Source organism: Oncorhynchus kisutch, linkage group LG13 (assembly GCF_002021735.2).
Source record: "Oncorhynchus kisutch isolate 150728-3 linkage group LG13, Okis_V2, whole genome shotgun sequence".
Classification (NCBI taxonomy): domain Eukaryota; kingdom Metazoa; phylum Chordata; class Actinopteri; order Salmoniformes; family Salmonidae; genus Oncorhynchus; species Oncorhynchus kisutch.
In genome coordinates this window covers 53,874,844-53,895,121 of record NC_034186.2, presented here as the reverse complement: position 1 = coordinate 53,895,121, position 20,278 = coordinate 53,874,844, and the positions used below count along the sequence as shown (strand labels likewise).

Here is a 20,278-nt window from a genome sequence, read left to right as displayed (position 1 = left end):
AAATCGGTCCCTGACAATGAAAACAAACAGTGGCGCTAGCTTCCAGGTCCAGAGTTTGAGGGCGGAGTGATTCTTATTGTGGGCAATGGAATGGGTGGAGTAAAAGGGCAGCAACACTCTGTATTATTCAGAGCGCCATGAAAAGACACCGTATATAGCCTACATTCCACAGACCCTACAGAGTATTCCCTACAATATTTTTTTACTGTGGTACCTAGAATAGTTTGTTTTACACGCCAATAATATTCCATATACAGTGATTTGCATTGGGGGTATTTGGCCTTGGAACATGTGTTGCACACGTGTTGCAAATGTCACTTAAATATTTATATTGTGCATGTGAAGGCAATTATTAGTTTATTGACATGTTCTACTATTACGCGGGGGACTTTTATTTTGAACATTTCAGATCGTCATGTCTTCCCTCTGGGTGGGTGTTGTAGAATTTGGATTTACCTGTAGCCGCAGGTAATAACCTACACGGGCAGACGAAGGAACAGAACACTGTGGAATTTACCAAAAGAAGCTTAGGGTTGGTAGGTAGTTATATGTCTTGGAATCGGCTGACTTTGTTGTGAAGAAAACACAGGTGGAGAGTTGAGAAACCGATACACACAAACTCGACTCAAAGCAAGAACGTTTTCCTTACTGACTTCCGTAATTTTATCGGCGTCAAGAGTTGCCAAAAGTAACCCAAGCGATTTATGCGGTAAGTTGACTTTTCAAATGTTTACCGTATGAATAAGTTTATCCTAATTTCGAACAAGCTTAACTCTAGCCCGACATAAAGTGACCTTATAGATGAGGTGTTTGTTTTTTGAAAAGCCATATTTAACAAACTTTCCAATTTCTTTATTAACCTGTTTTGATCGCGTAAAAAAAAGTAGCCTACGCGATCAAAACAGACCGAGTGCACCCACGGAAAATGTATCCAAAACAAAGCCGTTGTGACAATTCCACAAGCCGAATTGATACGCGATGTAGATTGACTTGAAATATATCAGAATTGGACTTTTTCCTATGGCATGCTCTCCAATTGCATGATTAAAGCATGTATCAGCAAAGTAGCCTACAACAACTAACTATGGGCTGTATCTCAAAATACAGTATTAGTACAATGTTTGGCGTCAATAGTCTACTTGTTGCAACAGGAAACGATTCATGTGACTGTGACTGGCAAAATAGATGATTAGTAAGCATAATAATTACTGTGTTTAGATATTTAACTCTGCAAGTCAGTTAAGAACAAATTCTTATTTTCAATGACAGCCTTAGGAACAGTGGGTTAACTGCCTTGTTCAGGGGCAGAACGAAAGGTTTGTACCTTGTCAGCTCGGGGATTTGAACTTGCAACCTTCCGGTTACTAGTCCAACACTAACCACTAGGCTACCCTGCCGCCCCAGATATGACTATAAAGTGTTTATATTCCATTGTTCCCATCATATTGAAAGGTCCCGGGTGCTTTGAGCCATGCCTGGCCACAGCACAGGGGCTCCTCAGAAGTCCTGCCACGACAAACAGCACAGGGGACACAGCACCAGGGCTGACGGCTACAAGCAGGGCCGCACCATCTTTAGAGACAGTACTGCCAGCCAAGAGCCCTACAAGGACCCCCATGTCGACCAAAATACACGGGAACAGTATAATGGTGACCACACCCGTCACTCTGAGGGCCAGCAGGGCCGCAGGGGAACCCCCCCAACACGATGTGTCAGCGGGCGGGGGTCAGAGACACTGGGGTTCATCCCTGGCTCAGCGGACTCACCCCAGAGCACAAATGCATGTGGCGCCTGTGCCTCTATGGGCTGGAGAGGCTGCAAGGCTCTCCTCTGCTGTGTCCTCACCTGTGGCTTCTGTGGCAGCCGAGATCTCTGTCTGCCTGTCAACAACGAGAGCTCCACAGACCACCCCGGCAAGGCTGACCCTGAGCAGCCCCACCCACCCAACGGCGTGGCCGTGTCCAACCCCACCTGCGGCATCCCTCTGGAGCCCAGCATCAAGCCTGCCAAGCAGTCCTCCAAGCTGCCTCCCAGTGACAGCTTCCGCTACAAGGACGTCCGCATCGGGGGCCAGACGGTGATCTATCCCACGTCGTCGGGCCCCAAGCGGACGCGTCCTGGCGGCAAGGGTGACAACCAGCGTCCCGTCAGCAACACCAGCACCATCTACTCACGGGAGGACCTGGATCTGGACGACCTGAGCGACAGCGGCACGGACATTGACTCGCTCATCACTAAGAAACTTCTAGAGCTCTACGCGCTGCACCAGATCGACCAACTGGCCAAGTGCACGTCGGACTCGTCGTTCTCAAGAAAGACCAATGAGATCAGCGAGCTGATCTGCAGCATTGCTCAGGACTACAACCTGGAGCAGCGGGAGGCAGAGTGCAGGCTGGTGCACGGCGTCATCCGCATCAGCACGCGCAAAGGCAAGAAGAACAAAAACTCCAACTCCCAGGAGCCAGTGCACCAGCAGCCGCGAGCAAACGGGAGGAACGACCGAGGGACCCTCCTTCCTGACAGTGGCAATGAAACAATGACGTACACCTTTAACAGCAGTGAGAGTAAGAGGGTTACCACATTCATCTATACATTCAAAATAACTAGTGCATTTCAGGTATTGAGAGTCTTGAGAGAAAAAAGGGTGATAAAGTTTTGTCTTTCAATTTAAGTCAGAAAATCCAATAATGAATTCTTTGAATTACAACAATGAATTACTTTCCCATTTAACCACCCACTTTTCCCCTATTCTTACTTCACATGTTTGTTGCAAACCAAAACTATAATCATAGTCTCCATAGATGACTCTGCTGAAATGCTTTTGGTGCGCTAGTGTTTGTTGTCTCATCTCTTCGGTATAATTGAGTTTCCGTTTTCTTTCATATACATCTATGTTTGAGTAACTCTACATTGTATTTTTACCACAGTGGAGCCTGAGGTGAAAGTGTCGGAGCTGACACGGTCGGATGAACTAGCCAGGAAGATGAGGCACTACAGTGGAATAAGTAAGTACTTCTGGATATGAATTCTCAAAGTCTCACAGTAAGAGGGCTGATATAGGGTCAGTTTAGTATTTTTACATAATGAATGAGATTTCTAGGACATGGGGTACCTGATTCTAGATCAGCACTCCTCTGAGAGGCTTTTAGAAAACGTGCCATAGTCTAGGCCAAACCTGCTCGTACGGTAACATTGTTTGCCACTTATTTTACAGTACTTAGATTACTACTATATCAAGACCCTGTACTTCCCTATACCATAGATGGTGTACTGTATAAGATTTAGTGCATTTGGAAAGTATTCAGACCCCTTCCCTTTTTCCACATTTTGTTACATTACAGCCTTAATCAATTATGGAATAAATACAATGTTTTTCCTCGTCAATCTACACACAATACCCCATAATGACAAAGCAGAAACATGTTTTTAGAAATGTATTAAAACCTTATTGACACAAGTATTCCGACTGTTTGCTATTTGACTCTAAATTGAGCTCAGGTGCATCCTGTTTCCATTGATCATTCCTGAGATGTTTCTACAACTTGATTGTAGTCCACCTGTGGATATGATTTGGAAAGGCACACACCTCTATATAAGGTCCCACAGTTGAAATGTGCATGTCAGAGCAAAAACCACTGCATGAGTTGGAAGGACTCTCCCTAGAGCTTGCCGCCCGGCCAAACTGAGTAATCAGGAGAAGGGCCTTGGTCAGGAAGGTGACCAGAAAGACGATGGTCACTCTGACAGAGCTCCAGAGGGACAACCATCTCTTCAATACTCCACCTATCAGGCCTTTTATGGTAGAGTGGCCAGTCGGGAGCCACTCCTGAGTAAAAGGCACATGACAGCCCTTCTTGGCGTTTGCCAAAAGGCACCTAAAGGACTATCCATGAGAAACAAGATTCTCTGGTCTGATGAAACCAAGAATGAACTCTTCGGCCTGAATGCCAAGAGTCCCATCTGGAGGAAACCTGGCACCATCCCTACGGTGAAGCATGGTGGTGGCAGCATCATGCTGTGGGTATGTTTTTCAGCGCAGGGACTGGGAGACTAGTCAGGATCGAGGGAAAGATGAAGGGAGCAAAGTACAGAGAGATCATTGATGAAAACCTGCTCCAGAGGACTCAGGAACTCCGACTGGGGCAACGGTTCACCTTCCAACAGGACAACAACCTTAAGCACACAGCCAAGACAACGCAGGAGTGGCTTCGGGACAAGTCCCAATGTCCTTGAGTGGTTCAGCCAGAGTCCAGACTTGAACCCGATCGAACATCTCTGGAGTGACCTGAAAATAGCTGTGCAGCTACGCTCCCCATCCAACCTGACAGAGCTTGAGAGGATCTGCAGAGAAGAATGGCACATCTGTATTTTGAGATTTTCTCCCAATCTTGCAGTGTCATACCCTAGAAGACTTGAGGCTGTAATTGCTACCAAAGATGCTTCAACACAGTACTGAGTAAAGGGTCTGAATACTTATTGTAAATGTGATATTTCTCTTTATGAATTAGCAAACATTTCTAAAAACCTGTTTGTTTTGTCATTATGGAGTATTGTGTGTAGATTTGAGGGGAGGAAAAAAAACGATTTGATCAGTTTTTTTAATAAGGCTGTAATGTAACAAAGTGGAAAAATTCAAAGGGTCTGAATACTTTCCGAATGCACTGTATATCTCGAATCTGAGCCAGCATCTATTTACAGTGTGGTGGGTTCTGTAGCATTTCAATGTAATTGTTCTAAACTGGAAATAATCTCCCATATCTGATCCAGTACATGTTTTCAGAACAATAACACATTGTTTCCTTGTTGTGGTTCATGGAATGGTTATCTTTACTTGTCCTGGGCAGTTTTCATTTAGGTACCAAACGGAAGAAAACTGACTGGAACAGGGAAGGACTAGCTCGACTTGTTACAAACGCTCATTTTCCATTGCAAAAGGTTTTAAAACGTTTCTAGCTGCGTAGCCTAATGAACCTAACCCTGGGTTCTATGCGGCAGGCAGCAGAGGAAGTAGGCCTAACCTCTGGGTTGACTGTTCCGGTAAGTCTATGGTCAACGTAGTGCCCAGTGCAGCTGCAGGCGTTTTCTAACCTCTCTGATCACCAGTGGCATACCGTGCTTTGACGTGACTCCTGGAGAATAAAAGCCTTCGCATTCCTCCTTTTTCCATGTGCTGTTTTCTCCTGGCTATTATACCACCTCCCCCTCTCTGCCACCTTATACACCCCTTGCATCCAATCTCAGTTCCCCCATTTGCTCAGGGTAGGTAGTGTATGTCGTTCCCTCAGGCAGCGTATCAGGTGACATTAAATGCTTGCCACTTAATGGTCAACGGTTTATTATGGAATTTGGGGAGTAACCCTGATTACAGCTTTTTTTTGTTATACGGTAGTGAGAATAGAAGGTGAGGGGCGGGAGTCTTGTTACAGCGCCTTTTGAATGGAGGGACATTGTGGTGTTTTCACACCATCTGCATCTGTGGGAGTGTGCGAGGATATCATCTGTCAGAATGTCATTTTCTATTTGATGAAGGGCCAGTTTGCTGGACACAGATTTTAAGGCTAGCCCTGGAAATAAAAATGCTCAATGGAGAATATGTAGCTTTTAGATCCAGGACTAGGCTTAATCAGTGTCCAGGAAACTGGTCCCGTAAGGTATCGTGTGGTTCAGTAACCATTTAAAGTGGTAACTTCAACTATTGCTATACCTTGTAGTCTCTGTCCAATGCTGGCTGGTAAATGTTTCTCTCTATTCTGGCCCTCCTAGATGACTCCTCCAGCTCAGCTGCAGCCTACTCTCACTACCAGCATGACACAGAGACTGACTCATCAGGGGCCCCATTGCTGCACGTCCTCTGAACGTCATGACAAGGTCAACACAACGTCCAGGGCACAACATTCTCACGGGCCTCAACCGAAGTGGGGCCGGCTGTTGTGTGATGGTGGGAAATGTTTGTTGATCAGCCTATTGTTCCTCCAACACTGTCATGCTTCCCTGGAACTGTAGTAGAAGGCCATCTATAGAGACTGAGAGGATCTTAAGTGTGGGACTATTGAAGCCATCTCTTCACTCTGGTGTGGAATCAGCATGTCCTTCCAAACCATGGAACCGTGAGTGAGGCCTGCTTGCAATGGGGAAGGGAGAGATGGTGGCACCACTCTACGGGTGCACAATTGGCACATATCTGAACATCTGAAAAACAAGGATTTTTTCAAATGTTTTTTTTTTAACGGGAAAACGATGGACTTTTTTTGTATTTGCATGCTATGTTGTAAGTTGTTTTTATACCACTTATGTTGTTGCCTTACCACTCCAAGCAGAGACACTAAAATCACTCCATGCCATTTTAACTCCGTTCTCAGTAAAGTGACTGATCCTAATGCATAACCGTCCCTGTTTAAGTGTGCGTGTGACAGTGCGTTAGGGCAAATTGACACCCTACCATTTGGACCCAGTAGCAGGTTTCGCTTCATACTTTACTTTCAGTGTCAAAGGAGTTACTATGTACAAAACTTCTTTTTTTTTTCTAAGTTAATGTTGCTTCGTGGTTTGTGTAAACATCTCCTTTGAAAATGTAAATGGGGCATTTGGTCACTTTTTAAACGAAAACAAAAAAAAGTCAATCTATAGGTACATTTTTATAAAAATAATAAAAGGAATGAATCCGCTTGCCTGTTTATGCTAACTTGCTACTGTTTAATTCAACTGTTTATCTAATATGATAACTATATTAACTTAAATCTAATACAGTATGCTTATTGTTTCGGTATGTACATTGGATTGCATCCTAACTTGAGATCGAGCTTCATTGACACCTGTGTTTAACTCATGTCAAGTATTGGATTCGGATTCGGGCCATTGAGTCTTGAAAATTGCTCTGTGCTGCTTATGTTTATGCACATATGTCTATTATTGAGGAAGACTTGGGATTTTGTGTTTTTGCTGTTGGGCTAGTCTCTCTGTCATTTTGATCAGATTTATGTTAATGGTCAGCTATGCAGCAGAAGGGGCAAAAAGAGCTAGTGTAGGCTTTATGTTTGGAAGAGGCCTGTACTGGTTGTTTATTGTCAAGCTTTCAATCATTCCTTCCCATGTAATGTGTTAACTTTTATATTATTTCAGCACTAACTACTCCTGCACACTTGTTTTGCCTGCTCACCCTGTCACAGCAACATGCCTGTGCAACGTTGTCGGGCTACCTTATCAGTACCTCTGTATTTCTCCCCGTCTCTCAAATTACTATTGTCATCCTTCTCCCCCCCCCCCCCCCCCCTCCCCCGGTCAGTGTGTTGTCAGCCTATTTCCGCCCTCAGAGAAAAAGGAGGAACTCGTTTGACTGGTTTTGACAAAAGGGAATAAAATCCTGCTGTCTGTCCTGAGTAGTTCATCACAGAGGGGAGCATTATCAAGAAAATGAACCTGCTTTTGAGAATGAATCAGTCGCAAAGCTCTGTAGGGGTTTGTTCCTGTTTCCCCTGGCTCTGCCCCCTCTGCATTCCAGTTCTACCTGTGTGAGGTGTCATGAAATTATAGTTATTTCACAACACCTCATGCCAGGTCACATGACCGTATACATACCTTCTCTAAACCGATTGGCACAGAGAATGTATCTTTTCTTGGATGTTGACACATTTCAATAAGCATACAAAACTCCCAAGTTGTCCGTGGATAACGGATTTGTGTCATTGAGTTTAGCATCTTGACTCATGTCTGCCTGATTTATGTTTGGAAGAATTGAATTGTGTTAGAAACATTAACCTAAGGTTACATCCGAATCCTGCTTGTCCTGGTGTCAGTTTAAATGACCACCACAGGAGGGAGCAGCATACCACAATAACAGAAAATTGTTGCCCTGCTCCAGCTTAAAGGGGTACTGCACATGCTGATTTCGGCCTTGTTTTTTGGCTTGCTCCTCAAGAAATGGTGGCGGACGTGACTGAAGCCAAACGCGAGTTGGTTATGATGTGTGGTTGGATATGGGTGTTTCTCGAGTGTGTGGTTGGATATGGGTGTGTGGTTGGATATGGGTGTTTCTTGGGTGTGTGGTTGGATATGGGTGTTTCTCGGGTGTGTGGTTGGATATGGGTGTATGGCTGGATATGGGTGTTTCTCGGGTGTGTGGTTGGATATGGGTGTTTCTTGGGTCTGCCCTTGCTACACCAAGACACACCTATCTGTCAGAACCTTGCCCGCAGCTGTTTCTCCTCACGCAATCACCAACAAAACCTTCAGCAGGTTGAGTTTAATAAATACAGGCATATGTATGGTGAGGCACCGGAGGAAGCTTTGGATAGGTCAGTAGCATACAGAGTAATATGAGAAGAATGCAATTGCTGAATATATGTCGACGTATTCTAAACTAAGTGTTTTGATACCTTTCATATGTATTGACAGGTTCATGTTGAATAAACGACATAATTCCACAGAAGAAGTGTTCTGCTGATGTAAGTGTGCATCATTCGTTGCAATTCCCAGCCAATACAGGTATTGTGCCCATTGACAATTTTGTCTGGTGGTAATTGGAACTGTCTTGACAGACATGTCGGAGTGGTTATACCTTCCTGTGTGGTATCCCATATACAACAGGAGTTCCCTGATCCTGGTGCAGAATACACAGGGTATGTGTATGCCAGGTCTCGCCTGTACATGGACGTCAGTCCAATCATCTTGGAAGTCTCCATGTGCTGGCTCCATACATGTTTCCGTGAACGCATACACACACAGTCACTTCTATTACCAATGTGTTGTGAAATGTCATGTTTGTAATTGTATCTAACTGCCTTAATTTTGATGGACCCCAGAAAGAGTAGCTGCTGCTTTGGCAGGAACTAATGGAGATCCATAATAAGTAGAAATGGCAGTTAGGTAATATCTGACATAACTCAATATTAGGAAGGTTCCTAATGTTTGGTACTGTATACTTAGTGTCTATATTATTATTATTATTGTTTCATTCACTTCTTTTTGACCTGCACTGTTGCAATTACATGTGACTAAAAAATGCTTCTAAACAAATAAATAAAATAAATGAGGCTGGAGGTGAGGTCTTTGTTAGAGGTCCTGGGTTCGAGCTTTGGTATGAGCCGAATCAGGAGGAAGTGGTACTCGCTAAGCAGGCTGCATGACGTCCTTTCGTTCGACGCTAAACCCATTGCTGGTGTGCGTGGCCAAAGAGCTCTATTTTCAGGTTAAACAATAAATGTAAACGCCTGGAGTTTGCTAAACGACATTGGCACTTGGATTGGAACCTGTGCTATGCTCAGATGACATGAAAATAGAGCTCCGTGGCCACGCACACCAGTAGTGGATTTGGCATTGAAGGAAAGATGCATATGCAGAAAATGACCCCATAACTACTGTAAAATATGGTGGTGGATCTTTTTTTGTTGTTGCTATTTTGCTTCCACTGGTCCTGGGGCCCTTTTATGGTCAATGGCATCATGAACTTTACTCAGTACCAGGACATTTCTGCTGAAATCTGGTTGCCTCTGCAGGAGGCTGGAACTTGGCAGCAAGTGGATCTCCCAGCAAGAAAATAACCCCAAGCACATGTCAAAATCCACAAAGATGAATTGACCACAAAACAACATTTGGCAATAGCCATCTCAGCCCCCAGACTTGAACCCCATTGAAAACCTGTAGTTTGAATTGAAGAGGGCAGTCCATAAGAGCAGATGAGGATATCAAGGATCTGGAAAGATTATGTATGGGGGAATGGGCTATTTCAAGCTCTGTTTTTCAGGGTGAAATCTGAATTTGAGATCCACAAGTGTGATTGCATGGAAACACCACTGACCCAGTGAAGCTAAGGTATTTTCTGAGCCTGGAGTGATTTTACATCTAAGGCTCAGGAAGCTACATGAACTTAACTTTGTATAAAATCATACATTGATGTCAATTAAATATTTGCTTTTGTATTATAGGATTTGGACCTCAGTGTGTAAAATTACACTGAACAAAAATATAAACGCAATATGTAAAGTGTTGGACCCATGTTTCATGAGCTGAAATAAAAGATCCTAGAAATTTTCCATACGGACAAAAAGCTTATCTCAAATTGTGTGCAGAAATTTGCTTACATCCCTTTTAGGGAGCATTTCTCCTTTGCCAAGATAATCCATCCACCTGACAGGTGTGGCATATCAAGAAGCTGATTAAACAGCATGATCATTACACAGGTGCACCTTGTGCTGGGGACAATAAAAGGCCACCCTAAAATGTGCCGTTTTGTCAGACAACATGATGTCACAGATGTCTCAAGTTTTGAGGGAGCGTGCAATTGGCATGCTGACTGCAGGAATGTCCACCAGAGCTGTTGCCAGAGAAACTAATGCTAATTTATCTACCATATGTCGTTTTATAGAATCTGGCAGTAAGTCCAACAGGCTTCACAACTGCAGACCACATGTAACCACGCCAGTCCAGGACCTCCACATCCCGCTTCTTCACCTGCCGGATGGTCTGAGACCAGTCACCCGGACACCTGATGAAACTGTGGGTTTACACAGCTGAAGAATTTCTGCACAAACGGTCAAAAACCTTCTCAGGGAAGCTCATCTCCATGCTCGTCGTCCTCACCAGGGTTTTGACCTGACTGCAGTTTGGCGTCGTAACCGACTTCAGTGGGCAAATGCTCACCTTCAATGGCCAATGGCACGCTGGAGAGTTGTGCTCTTCATGGGTGGGGTGGCAGGGTAGCCTAGTGGTTAGAGCGTTGGACTAGTAACCGAAAGGTTGCAAGTTTGAAACCCCGAGCTGACAAGGTACAAATCTGTCGTTCTGCCCCTGAACAGGCAGTTAACCCACTGTTCCTAGGCCGTCATTGAAAATAAGAATTTGTTCTTAACTGACTTGCCTAGTAAAATAAAGGTAAAAAAATAAAATAAAATGGATGAATCCCGGTTTGAACTGTACCTGGCAGATGGCAGACAGTGTGTATAGCATCGTGTGGGCAAGGGGTTTGCTGATGTCGATGTTGTGAACTTTTTTTTTAAGTATCTGTGACCAACAGATGTATACCTGTATTCCCAGTCATGTGAAATCCATACATTAGGGCTTAATGAATTTATTTCAATTGACTTATTTCCTAAAAAGAACTGTAACTCTTTGAAATTGTTGCATGTTGCATTTATGTGTTTGTTCAGTGTATATTGTGGAAAACCTTGTAGTACCTCATAACCTTGTCGTGCTCAGGTTTTAATAGTCAAAAGTTGCCTTGAGTCCATATCATTTGTTCAATAGATCCCTCTCTTGCATTAGGAGAAATCTGCAAGCCTAAATCCTCAAAACGCATTGAGCAGGATCCACACAATGGATGGCATGAACATTAGACTCAAATAAGTAAGGTTTGAAATATGCCACTGCCCACCATCCAAGAGCTGCTGAAATTACAGCTGTGATAAGTCCATAGAGCACAATGCATTTATGTGGTTTGTGTTTAGTCAGTTTAGTTCACATTGGTCAAAGCAAAAGAGTAAGTTCACGTGCCAACCTCTAATTAGAAGACATCAGGGGGCTGTAGAGAGAGACTTGTGGTACAACTACACTCAAAGTGCACAGAAAGGTCATGGCCGGAGATAAACGTATGTATTTCCGAAGTAGCTACTGAGGGGCTTTGGATATAGTGGAGCACCCAATATCGCTCCCTTCCTCTCCAGTGTGGGAGGTAAGGTCAGCCTGCAATGTGCCACTTTGCATCCTAAAGGTGATTGTTCCTCAACTAAGTGGCTGATCCACAGAGCTGGATCTCAGAGCGTTATTGAAGTGGACTCATATTGGAAGATCAGTGTTGAAAATACAGAAAGAGTAGAGATGCTGAGTGTGGGGCTTGGATGTGCTCTGGTTGTTCATAATATCAAAGCTGAGGATGCTGGACGCTACACCGGTCAACATTATGCTACGGAATATGGCCCAAAATATGGGGGTGATCTCTCTGTCCTTTTGATCTCTTCATCGACACCAGCGCAGATCTAAAGCCTCTCCCGACCTTCCTTGACTTCACCCCAACATTCTCAGACCAAGTCCTCTCTCTGTGATGTCAATCGGTTGCATAGGGCTCTGTGTGGCACTGCCCTTAATGGTTGTCATAGTTGGTGTTGACACCAAAATGAGGGACCTCCAAAAAGCAGAGTTTTTTTTCAGGCATGGAGGCGACAGAGCACCAGGTCTTGGGCTGATGTCCTGCTCCTCCTCACTCTCAGTTCTCTCTTAAAGATGCCGTATTCTCTACTGTCAATGTATTGATTGTGTTAAGTCCTTTACTGATGTTATTACTTTTACTGTTAGCTACATTAAATGATGTTTGGAAGATTTGAACATGCATTTATTATACATATATTTGAGATGTTTTCTGGAGACACATCCCTAGGCTCCAAAGCCTTTTTCTTGGTTTCGACATAGGGTTTTGCTTCTGTGAATTGCTCTGTAAAAATGTCCATACTCATTTTTGAATACAAAGGAATAAAATTGTGTAATATATCTTTGAGATCTGATCTGTCTTTATTGCAGCGTAAATAAACACTCTGTACTGTGTATTCAAAGAGCAGTAAGATACTTATTTTTCAGTAACACTGTACTTGGAATATTTTCACTTATATATATTTTTTTGTGAAAAGTTGTTCAAATGTCCAGTCTAGGGAAACTAAATTACAACCTAATGTTAGACGGTGTGACGCTCGACACATGTTGAGATTGTATTCTTTATTTAAGATATACAGAACACCGTGACACCGTGACCTTGGCTTCGTTAGACTGAAAATATTATTCCTCCTCATATCTTATTGGTATGATAAGGAAAGTGACTGTTATAGACTGTTGAGACAGTCACCATGCAGTTCCGTTGAGGCTGTCTGTCGTTGCTGCGTTGAGGCACTCGTCAGAGGAGAGAGGCAGCAAGATGACGAAACAGGGCACCCAGCTGGTAAACCACCTTCCAAAGTGCCCTCTGTACCAGTGAGGTAATACAGATAAAGCTTGCTGTAGCTTGGGGTCAAACACAATATGAATCGACAGGAACTGGAGCAGGAAGATGGAGACTTGCGGAGTGATAGCCTTGTCTAGGTATGAAAACATCACTGATGCTCCACACCACTCATTCCCAATTCCCAACACAGATTCCCTCTAACCCAATGATTAGGGGGAAGAATGTGGGCTTCGAATTCTGCACATATTATTCCAGTGCCCTGCTTATTAGTAGTTACTTTAGAAGAGATATGTTTAAATTGAGCTTGAAGAGCTCCTTGAATGGCAATGCCAGCTGTAATATAGACCTCTTGAACAGGAGACGTTTAATCTATTGTGGCTTCGGCTAATGGTGTTTGTATTCTTGTCTCGCTAACCATGTTCCAAATTGTAAAGACATAACCCAATAATTGTATAAAAATATATTTATAAAAATATTCTGGAGGCTGTCCCAGAAATGATTTACATTATTCATGCAAACATACACAAAACAAACAATGTATCTAAACGGTATTCTGCAAAATATACATGATTGTAAGGCATGTGTATTGGAGACCGTAGTGTAGTCTGATATAACCAGTAAAATGTCTGTTATAACTATCAGCCATTGTGACCTCAATTCTCTACCAAAATTTTTGCTAATATACAGTAAATGTTGCTAATTCATAGTTGGATGTAAACAATAGCAAATTGTTCTCATATTTTCCAGAGAAAAAAAACATTTTCCTATTTGGTCAGACATTTATTACTGGGAATAAAGAATACACATTTATTTTGTTTCCCCTTATAACGAGCTCTTATTTGTCAATCTCTTCACCACATGACCAGACACCCCCAACTCAGTCCCGGGGGCTCAATATCCCTCACAGTAGGAGTCCAAACCCCTCAAGCTTAAGCTTCAACTTTATTGTCCCAGCGGGAAATTATATCAGGTCTCTGTATATCAGCCTTACAGTAGCTACCTGCTGAAGAGCATATCGACCAGGAAGTCCAGTAGATCTGCTTGGCCAATGACAGGACGGAAGAAGAGCTCGGTGATGAGGTTGGGTGTGATGGTCTTGAGCATGGAGGCCGCGAGCAGGATACGAGCGAAGCGGCTTCGGTCCCCAGGGTGGAGTGGTTGGACCACCTCCCTCAGAGCATGCTGAGCCTCCTGCTGTAAGCCCTCCACGAATAGAGCTGCCGTCAGGTCTTTCACATCTGTTGAGGAGGACAGCAATGTATCATGAGTGGACAAGCTACGTTTTATACACAGTGGTACAGTACAGTACTGTTCCGTTATATATGACATTGCAATTGATTTTTGTAAACCTAGTGGTCAGCTGGAGTCATTGAGAGTATTTTATGTTTTGTTGCGTGTGTTCAGCCTTAACAAGTCTTATTTTATGTTTGAATTCTGTATGTAGGGAGGTTTATTATATCATCAAGCAGCTGTGGGGAGGTAAAATCCCTACCGAACAAACACTTCCATTGACTGGTTGAAATGTTGAAGCTTTAAGGCAAACCTCACCTGGGTTAAATATCATGGTGCCCTTGAGGTATGCGTACTCCTTTGGACTTAAATCCAGACTCCAGAACTTTCTGAGGCATGACTTGAGTTTGTTCACACCGGCCAATGTGGGCTGCTCTCTTTCCGTCTCTGAACTCTCTTGAGAATTCAAGAGGATTCTTTTCAGCATGCTATCGGCAGGGGTGTCGACGACGTCAAAGTTCATGCCTTCCTGGGCCAGACCCAAAATAAAGAGTGGCGCCCAGCAACTTTGGAGGAGCGATAGTTGATCGTTTGGTGGGAGTTGGTTGAAAGCAGGTAAGTTCTTCATAAAGTGAATTGTTTTCACTAGCACTCCCGATGCCTCTTGGCAAATGTCTGCTGGACTTTTCAAGCACACAGTCCGTCGCATCTCGCAGTTGCATCTATGAGGTATCAAGTTGTAGTTCAGGTTGTTGTGGCTTGACTTGACATTTTCTTGATTGAGGATGTTGTAAAGGATAGCATTTGACTGCCTAACATTGTAATCTGTACATTGACATACGTTATCCATTTTTGATGAGATACAGAACAAACTCTCAAAAACAAAATGAAAAGCTGAAATACATTCAAATGCTCTTGTCCTACCAAGACAGGCTCTTGTTGAGGTGATGTGTGGTTGTGCGGATGCCTTACACCATGCTTCTACTTATAAGGCCAACCCACTGAGCTAAACCTGTGCACCTTGACCTGTCAATACTCCCTCGGCAAAAAAACAAAGAGCCCCTAAAGAGCAGACAACTCGACTGACGGCGTCCCTTAAAGAGCAGATAAGGTATTCTTATTGAAAACCAATGGATAGAGCATATCCATATTGGGCGGGGTAAACCTAATCTGTGAGACTCTGTCATTACCCAAGGCTGTACCAAGCTACCAAGGACTGTGGGAGTACTCAAGCACACTGTATATAGCTTTCTGCTCAAAACCAGCTCACACCTAAGTTGGACACGGGCCAATATAAGCACGTAAGGGAGCACTGACCTGTCAGCTAAGTCCTTGAGAGATGTACCCAACCTTTAGTTTAGTTCAGACTTACATAGGGCTAAATATACCAAAAACAGTTGGCCTGCATAACCGAATGGATTTCTTGACTAAAAAGGACGTTATATTACATCTTACATTGAACAAAAGCTTACAAATTCGTTTTATACAATGCCAGGAATGGCAGACGGAATAATAGTGAAACAGAGTGGAATTTAGTGTGGATTTGGAAGCTACAGCCATTCTGCCCTAAACTCTGATTCCAGTCATGTGTCCCCACTGTATATTCCACACTGACTCAGAAGCCTGTCTCAGCAATAATGTGTTTTCTGGGAAAATCTGTCCAGCAGACCCAAACTAATAGCAGACCCCGACCAAACCAATACACAACCTTTTGAGACCCACACCAAGAACCAAACTCTTGAGACTGAAATCCAGACCAAGTGTATCGAGAGCCTGACAAGCCCAAAACCAGTTCAAATGTGGAATTAACAAGATCCAGAACGAGACCAAGAGTAAGACCAATCTGAAGGAGTCCCATCCAGTTTCCACAAAAAGCAAGGTGCCCTGACACTTTTGTGTTGTGTCACTACTTTTAGTCACATAACTCTGACGAGATATCTTGACCACACGAGTTGAGAGACTAACTATGATCTGGGACCATGAGCTGAGGTCCCAACCTAGACCTGAACATTGATGCTGGGACCCAGACCCAGTGACCAAGACCAAGACCACATTTACCGTATGTGGCATTGTGTGATTCCAAAACCACAAGATCAAGATTCCATCTCTGGTTTCAACCAACTCAACCATTTAAAATATGTAAATATCTTTGAAGTTTTTTTGCCAAAAAAACATGATTATTTGCCTCTCTGAACCTAAATAATCAATTGATAGATTTTAAACATGTCTGTCATTGAACAACCCCATGCCATTGATTAGATAGTGAAAAAACACAAACGTGAAATATTGATGGATGTGGTTTGTTATCTTTGCAGTGCCTAGTACAGAGGTTTGAACCAGATAAGCTGATTACTTTATTAGTCTGATAAATTAACAGGATGTGAGCATGTGTCATACAGTGCGCTTGGAAAGTATTCAGACCCCTTGAATTTTTCTACATTTTGTTACGTTACAGCCTCGTTCTAAAAGTGATTCAATAGTTTTTTTGCTCCTCAATCTACACACAATACCCCACAATGACAAAGCAAAAACAGATTTTTTGAAATGTTTGCATATGTACTAAAAAAGTCTAACTGAAATATCACATTTACATAAGTATTCAGACACTTTACTCAGCACTTTGTTGAAGCATCTTTCGTAGTGATTACAGCCACAATTCTTTTTGGGTATGACGCTACAAGCTTGGCACACCTGTATTTGGGGAGTTTTTTCCATTCTTCTCTGCAGATTCTCTCCAGGTCTGTCAGGTTGATGGAGAGCATCGCTGCACAGCTATTTTCAGGTCTCTCCAGAGATGTTCGATCGGGTTCAAGTCCGTGCTTTGGCTGGGCCACTCAAGTACATTCAGAGACTTGTCCCGAAGCCCTCCTTTGTTATCTTGGCTGTGTGCTTAGGGTTGTTGTCCAGTTGGAAGGTGAACCTTCGTCCCAGTCTCAGGTCTTGAGCGCTTTGGAGCAGGTTTTCATCAAGGATCTCTCTGTATTTTCCCTCTTTCCCTCGTTCCTGACTAGTCTCCCAGTCCCTGCCGCTGAAAAACATCCCCACAGCATGATGCTGCCACCACCATGATTCACCGTAAGGATGGTGCCAGGTTTCCTCCCGACATGACGCAGCACTTTAGACCGCCTTAGACGGCTGGGTTCTTGGTCACCTCCCTGACCAAGGCCTTTCTCCCCCGATTGCTCAGTTTTGCTGGGCGGCCAACTCTAGGAAGAGTCTTGGTGGTTCCAAACTTCTTCCATTTATGAATGATGGAGGACATTGTGTTGTTGTGAACCTTCAATGTGGCAGACATTTCTTGGTACCCTTCCCCAGATCTGTGCCTTGACACAATCCTGTCTCAGAGCTCTATGGACAATTCCTTTGACAACCAGGCTTGGTTTTTGCTCAGATATGCACTGTCAACCGTGGGACCTTATATAGACAGGTGTGTTCCTTTCTAAATCATGTCCAATCAATTGAATTTACCACAGGTAGACTCCAATCAAGTTGTAGAAACAAGTATGATAAACGAAAACAGGATGCACAAGAGCTCAATTTCGAGTCTCATACCAAAGGGTCTGAATACTAATGTAAATAAGGTATTTCTGTTTTTAATTTTTAATAAATAAGAAAACATTTTTAAAAAAAACAGTTTTCGCTTTGTCATTATGGAGTATTGTGTGTAGGTCAACAATTTAATCCATTTTAGAATAAGGCTGTAAATGCGTAAAAAAAAAATCAAGGGGTCTGAATACTTTCCGAATGTGTTTGGGTAAGGAGGCGTAGTAGGGGGACCCTGGTTACCACAACACTATTGCTTCAATATCATTTATACTTTTTATAATATTTTATCAAAATATTTCTGATACACTGTTTCAACTATCAAATAGTGTTTCATAGCTATCAAAATGTCTAAATCAGAGATTTCCTGCTGAAAGTAGTCAAGGTCAAGGTCATGAGCTGAGCGACTGCAATAAAGAGATTACAGGTGCAGGCCGCCGATGGTATCGCCAGTCACCTGAATGCTTGCATGACTTCCACTTTTAGTCACATAATTCTGACCTGAGACGGTGCCCATTGGTGTATTTTGAGTAGTCTACCCAAACAGACGAAAAAACATCAACATGTTTACGTGGGATATGAGGGTTATGAAGAACTATTCTACCGGTGTGCTGGTTTTTGCATCAATGAATATCTGGATGAATCACGATTTTGTCGGGGTACACCTAGACCTGAATTTCAGAAGGGGAGGGGATTTGGCCCATGGACGAGGCTGGGAGGATTTTAGAGGAGGGTGTGGAAAGAGGATCCACCTTACCAAAGAGGATCCACCCTGGTTCCACCACTCGCACTAGGCCAAACACCGCAACCTCTCCGCAGGAGGCCAGCGCTCACGCAAGATGTGGTTGATGCAAGATGTGGTTGATGCAAGATGTGATTGATGCAATATGTGGTTGATGCAAGATGTGATTGATGCAAGATGTGGTTGATGCAAGATGTGGTTGATGCAAGATGTGGTTGATGCAAGATGTGGTTGTTGCAAGATGTGGTTGCAGAAATACATTGGTGAAGTGGTGTGCATAATGGTGTGCATAATTGGTGTGCATCTAACTTGAAATCCATAATTTCAGACATAGTCCTTATTGAGTAAGGATGATGAGACAAATTGGCTAAAAAGGAAACTGAATTTAAGATAGACAACATTTCTCTGGCAACAACCTGTTACAGTCTGCACAGGGAGGTGTGAGATTGGTATTGTGGTGTCTTCTAGGGCTTCTGGAATGTATCTGTATGCTCACGGGCCTAACTAGCTAGTTTAACAAAAACATGGGGATATTTTGCCAGATACATTCTCTACAGGGAGATAGTCAGACATGCAGGTCTCCACTTCCCAGGCCAAGCATCCAGGCATTGTAACTCCTGAGGCATGCTGGCAGTTGTAAATGCCTTTGATAAGGCTTGTTTTTTTACTGACTTGAGGAGCAGCCTGAGACTGGCACGGAGGACAGACGCTTATCACCGCAGAGATAGTAAAAATCAAACACTGGCAGAATGTCGTAAGGGCTGCATTCTTTGGTCTTTTTGGAGAACAAGACCCCGAAGGTACTACATTTGCTCTGAGACGTGTGACACATCGCTGTCACCTGAGGAATGTCCTTGCAACAAGTTGTTGACATGCTTTATTGCTTTCACACGGCTTTTAATACACCCCAGCCAATGTCTAATGCCTCTACTTTCAGCTTCTTACACTGTTTATACTGTGTTGGAAAAACAGAAACAGTTGATAGTAACAGCAATCACTACTGGAACATTTTCTAGTGAGGATGTTAATTGCACAGTTCAACCAAGAATCAACTTATTGTCATGAACTTACTATACAACTGTAATTATCGTGGTATATTTCTTTCTCATATTCATTTCCCCCTGAACAATATCACTTATTAAGCACAATGATAGATATTAACCAGCAACATCTCTCCTCTCTGCTACCAGGGTCATTGAACTCTAGAGTGGGATATACCATCCTCTCTGACTCTGTGTGTGACGGGCACAACTCTTATTGACCTTGATCTACTGTGCATGTCACAAAGGTTCACATGAGTCAACATTCATATGGGCACCAGACCCGGTCGGTGACATCGCCGCCTCGTGACAGCATGTCGAACTCCCAAAACGGCACGTTCTCTAGTTATCTGAAGGTTCTTGTCCATGGACTTGGAGCTCCCTCAAACGTGTACAGTATCACTTACAGTAAGCCAATATCAAATCAAATCACATTTTATTTGTCATCTGCGCCAAATACAACAGGTGTAGACCTTACTGTGAAATGCTTACTTACAAGCCCTTAACTAACAATACAGTTTTCAGAAAATATAGTTAAGAAAATATTTACTAAATAAACTAAAGTAAAAAATAAATAAAAAATGTCAGTATGTTTATTCGTATATCATGACACTTGCCTAAATGATGTGATGTTCATTGCTTTACTGATTGGATGACTACTCTTTTTTGCTTTTTCTTATTTCCCTATAAATTCAGTTTTATGGGAAAATACACGTATTTGTTTCAATTCCTCACGAGTTTGCTGCAGTTTTGGAGACATATGTTGCCACCATTTTATTTCTCCAACTCTATTCGAATATGATC

The 20,278-nt window shown here is 43.1% G+C and overlaps 2 protein-coding genes across 2 annotated transcripts; one reads left to right on the top strand and one right to left on the bottom strand.

Annotated features, from left to right (window-relative positions):
• LOC109902193 (keratinocyte differentiation factor 1) lies at positions 1-9,029 on the top strand. The gene is made up of 4 exons (XM_020498346.2): positions 1-709; positions 1,453-2,564; positions 2,928-3,005; positions 5,764-9,029. Exons 2-4 carry the CDS (start codon positions 1,472-1,474, stop codon positions 5,853-5,855), a joined length of 1,263 nt encoding a protein of 420 aa, XP_020353935.1. The 5' UTR covers positions 1-709; positions 1,453-1,471; the 3' UTR covers positions 5,856-9,029.
• Positions 9,030-12,467: 3,438 nt separating this feature from the next.
• Positions 12,468-15,192, bottom strand: LOC109901496 (nuclear receptor subfamily 0 group B member 2). The gene is made up of 2 exons (XM_020497496.2): positions 14,468-15,192; positions 12,468-14,157 (listed from the first exon to the last, which is right to left on the bottom strand). Exons 1-2 carry the CDS (start codon positions 14,997-14,999, stop codon positions 13,916-13,918), a joined length of 774 nt encoding a protein of 257 aa, XP_020353085.1. The 5' UTR covers positions 15,000-15,192; the 3' UTR covers positions 12,468-13,915.
• Positions 15,193-20,278: the final 5,086 nt, after the last annotated feature.

What these genes read in the sequence shown, in the direction of transcription:
- LOC109902193 (XM_020498346.2), top strand. Translation starts at nt 1,472, where the DNA reads ATGCCTGGCCACAGCACAGGGGCTCCTCAGAAGTCCTGCCACGACAAA. An exon ending in CACCTTTAACAGCAGTGAGA is followed by an intron (nt 2,565 to 2,927) that starts GTAAGAGGGTTA and finishes TTTTTACCACAG; the next exon opens with TGGAGCCTGAGGTGAAAGTG. An exon ending in GAGGCACTACAGTGGAATAA is followed by an intron (nt 3,006 to 5,763) that starts GTAAGTACTTCT and finishes TGGCCCTCCTAG; the next exon opens with ATGACTCCTCCAGCTCAGCT.
- LOC109901496 (XM_020497496.2), bottom strand. Translation starts at nt 14,999, where the DNA reads ATGGATAACGTATGTCAATGTACAGATTACAATGTTAGGCAGTCAAAT. An exon ending in CACCATGATATTTAACCCAG is followed by an intron (nt 14,158 to 14,467) that starts GTGAGGTTTGCC and finishes CCTCCTCAACAG; the next exon opens with ATGTGAAAGACCTGACGGCA.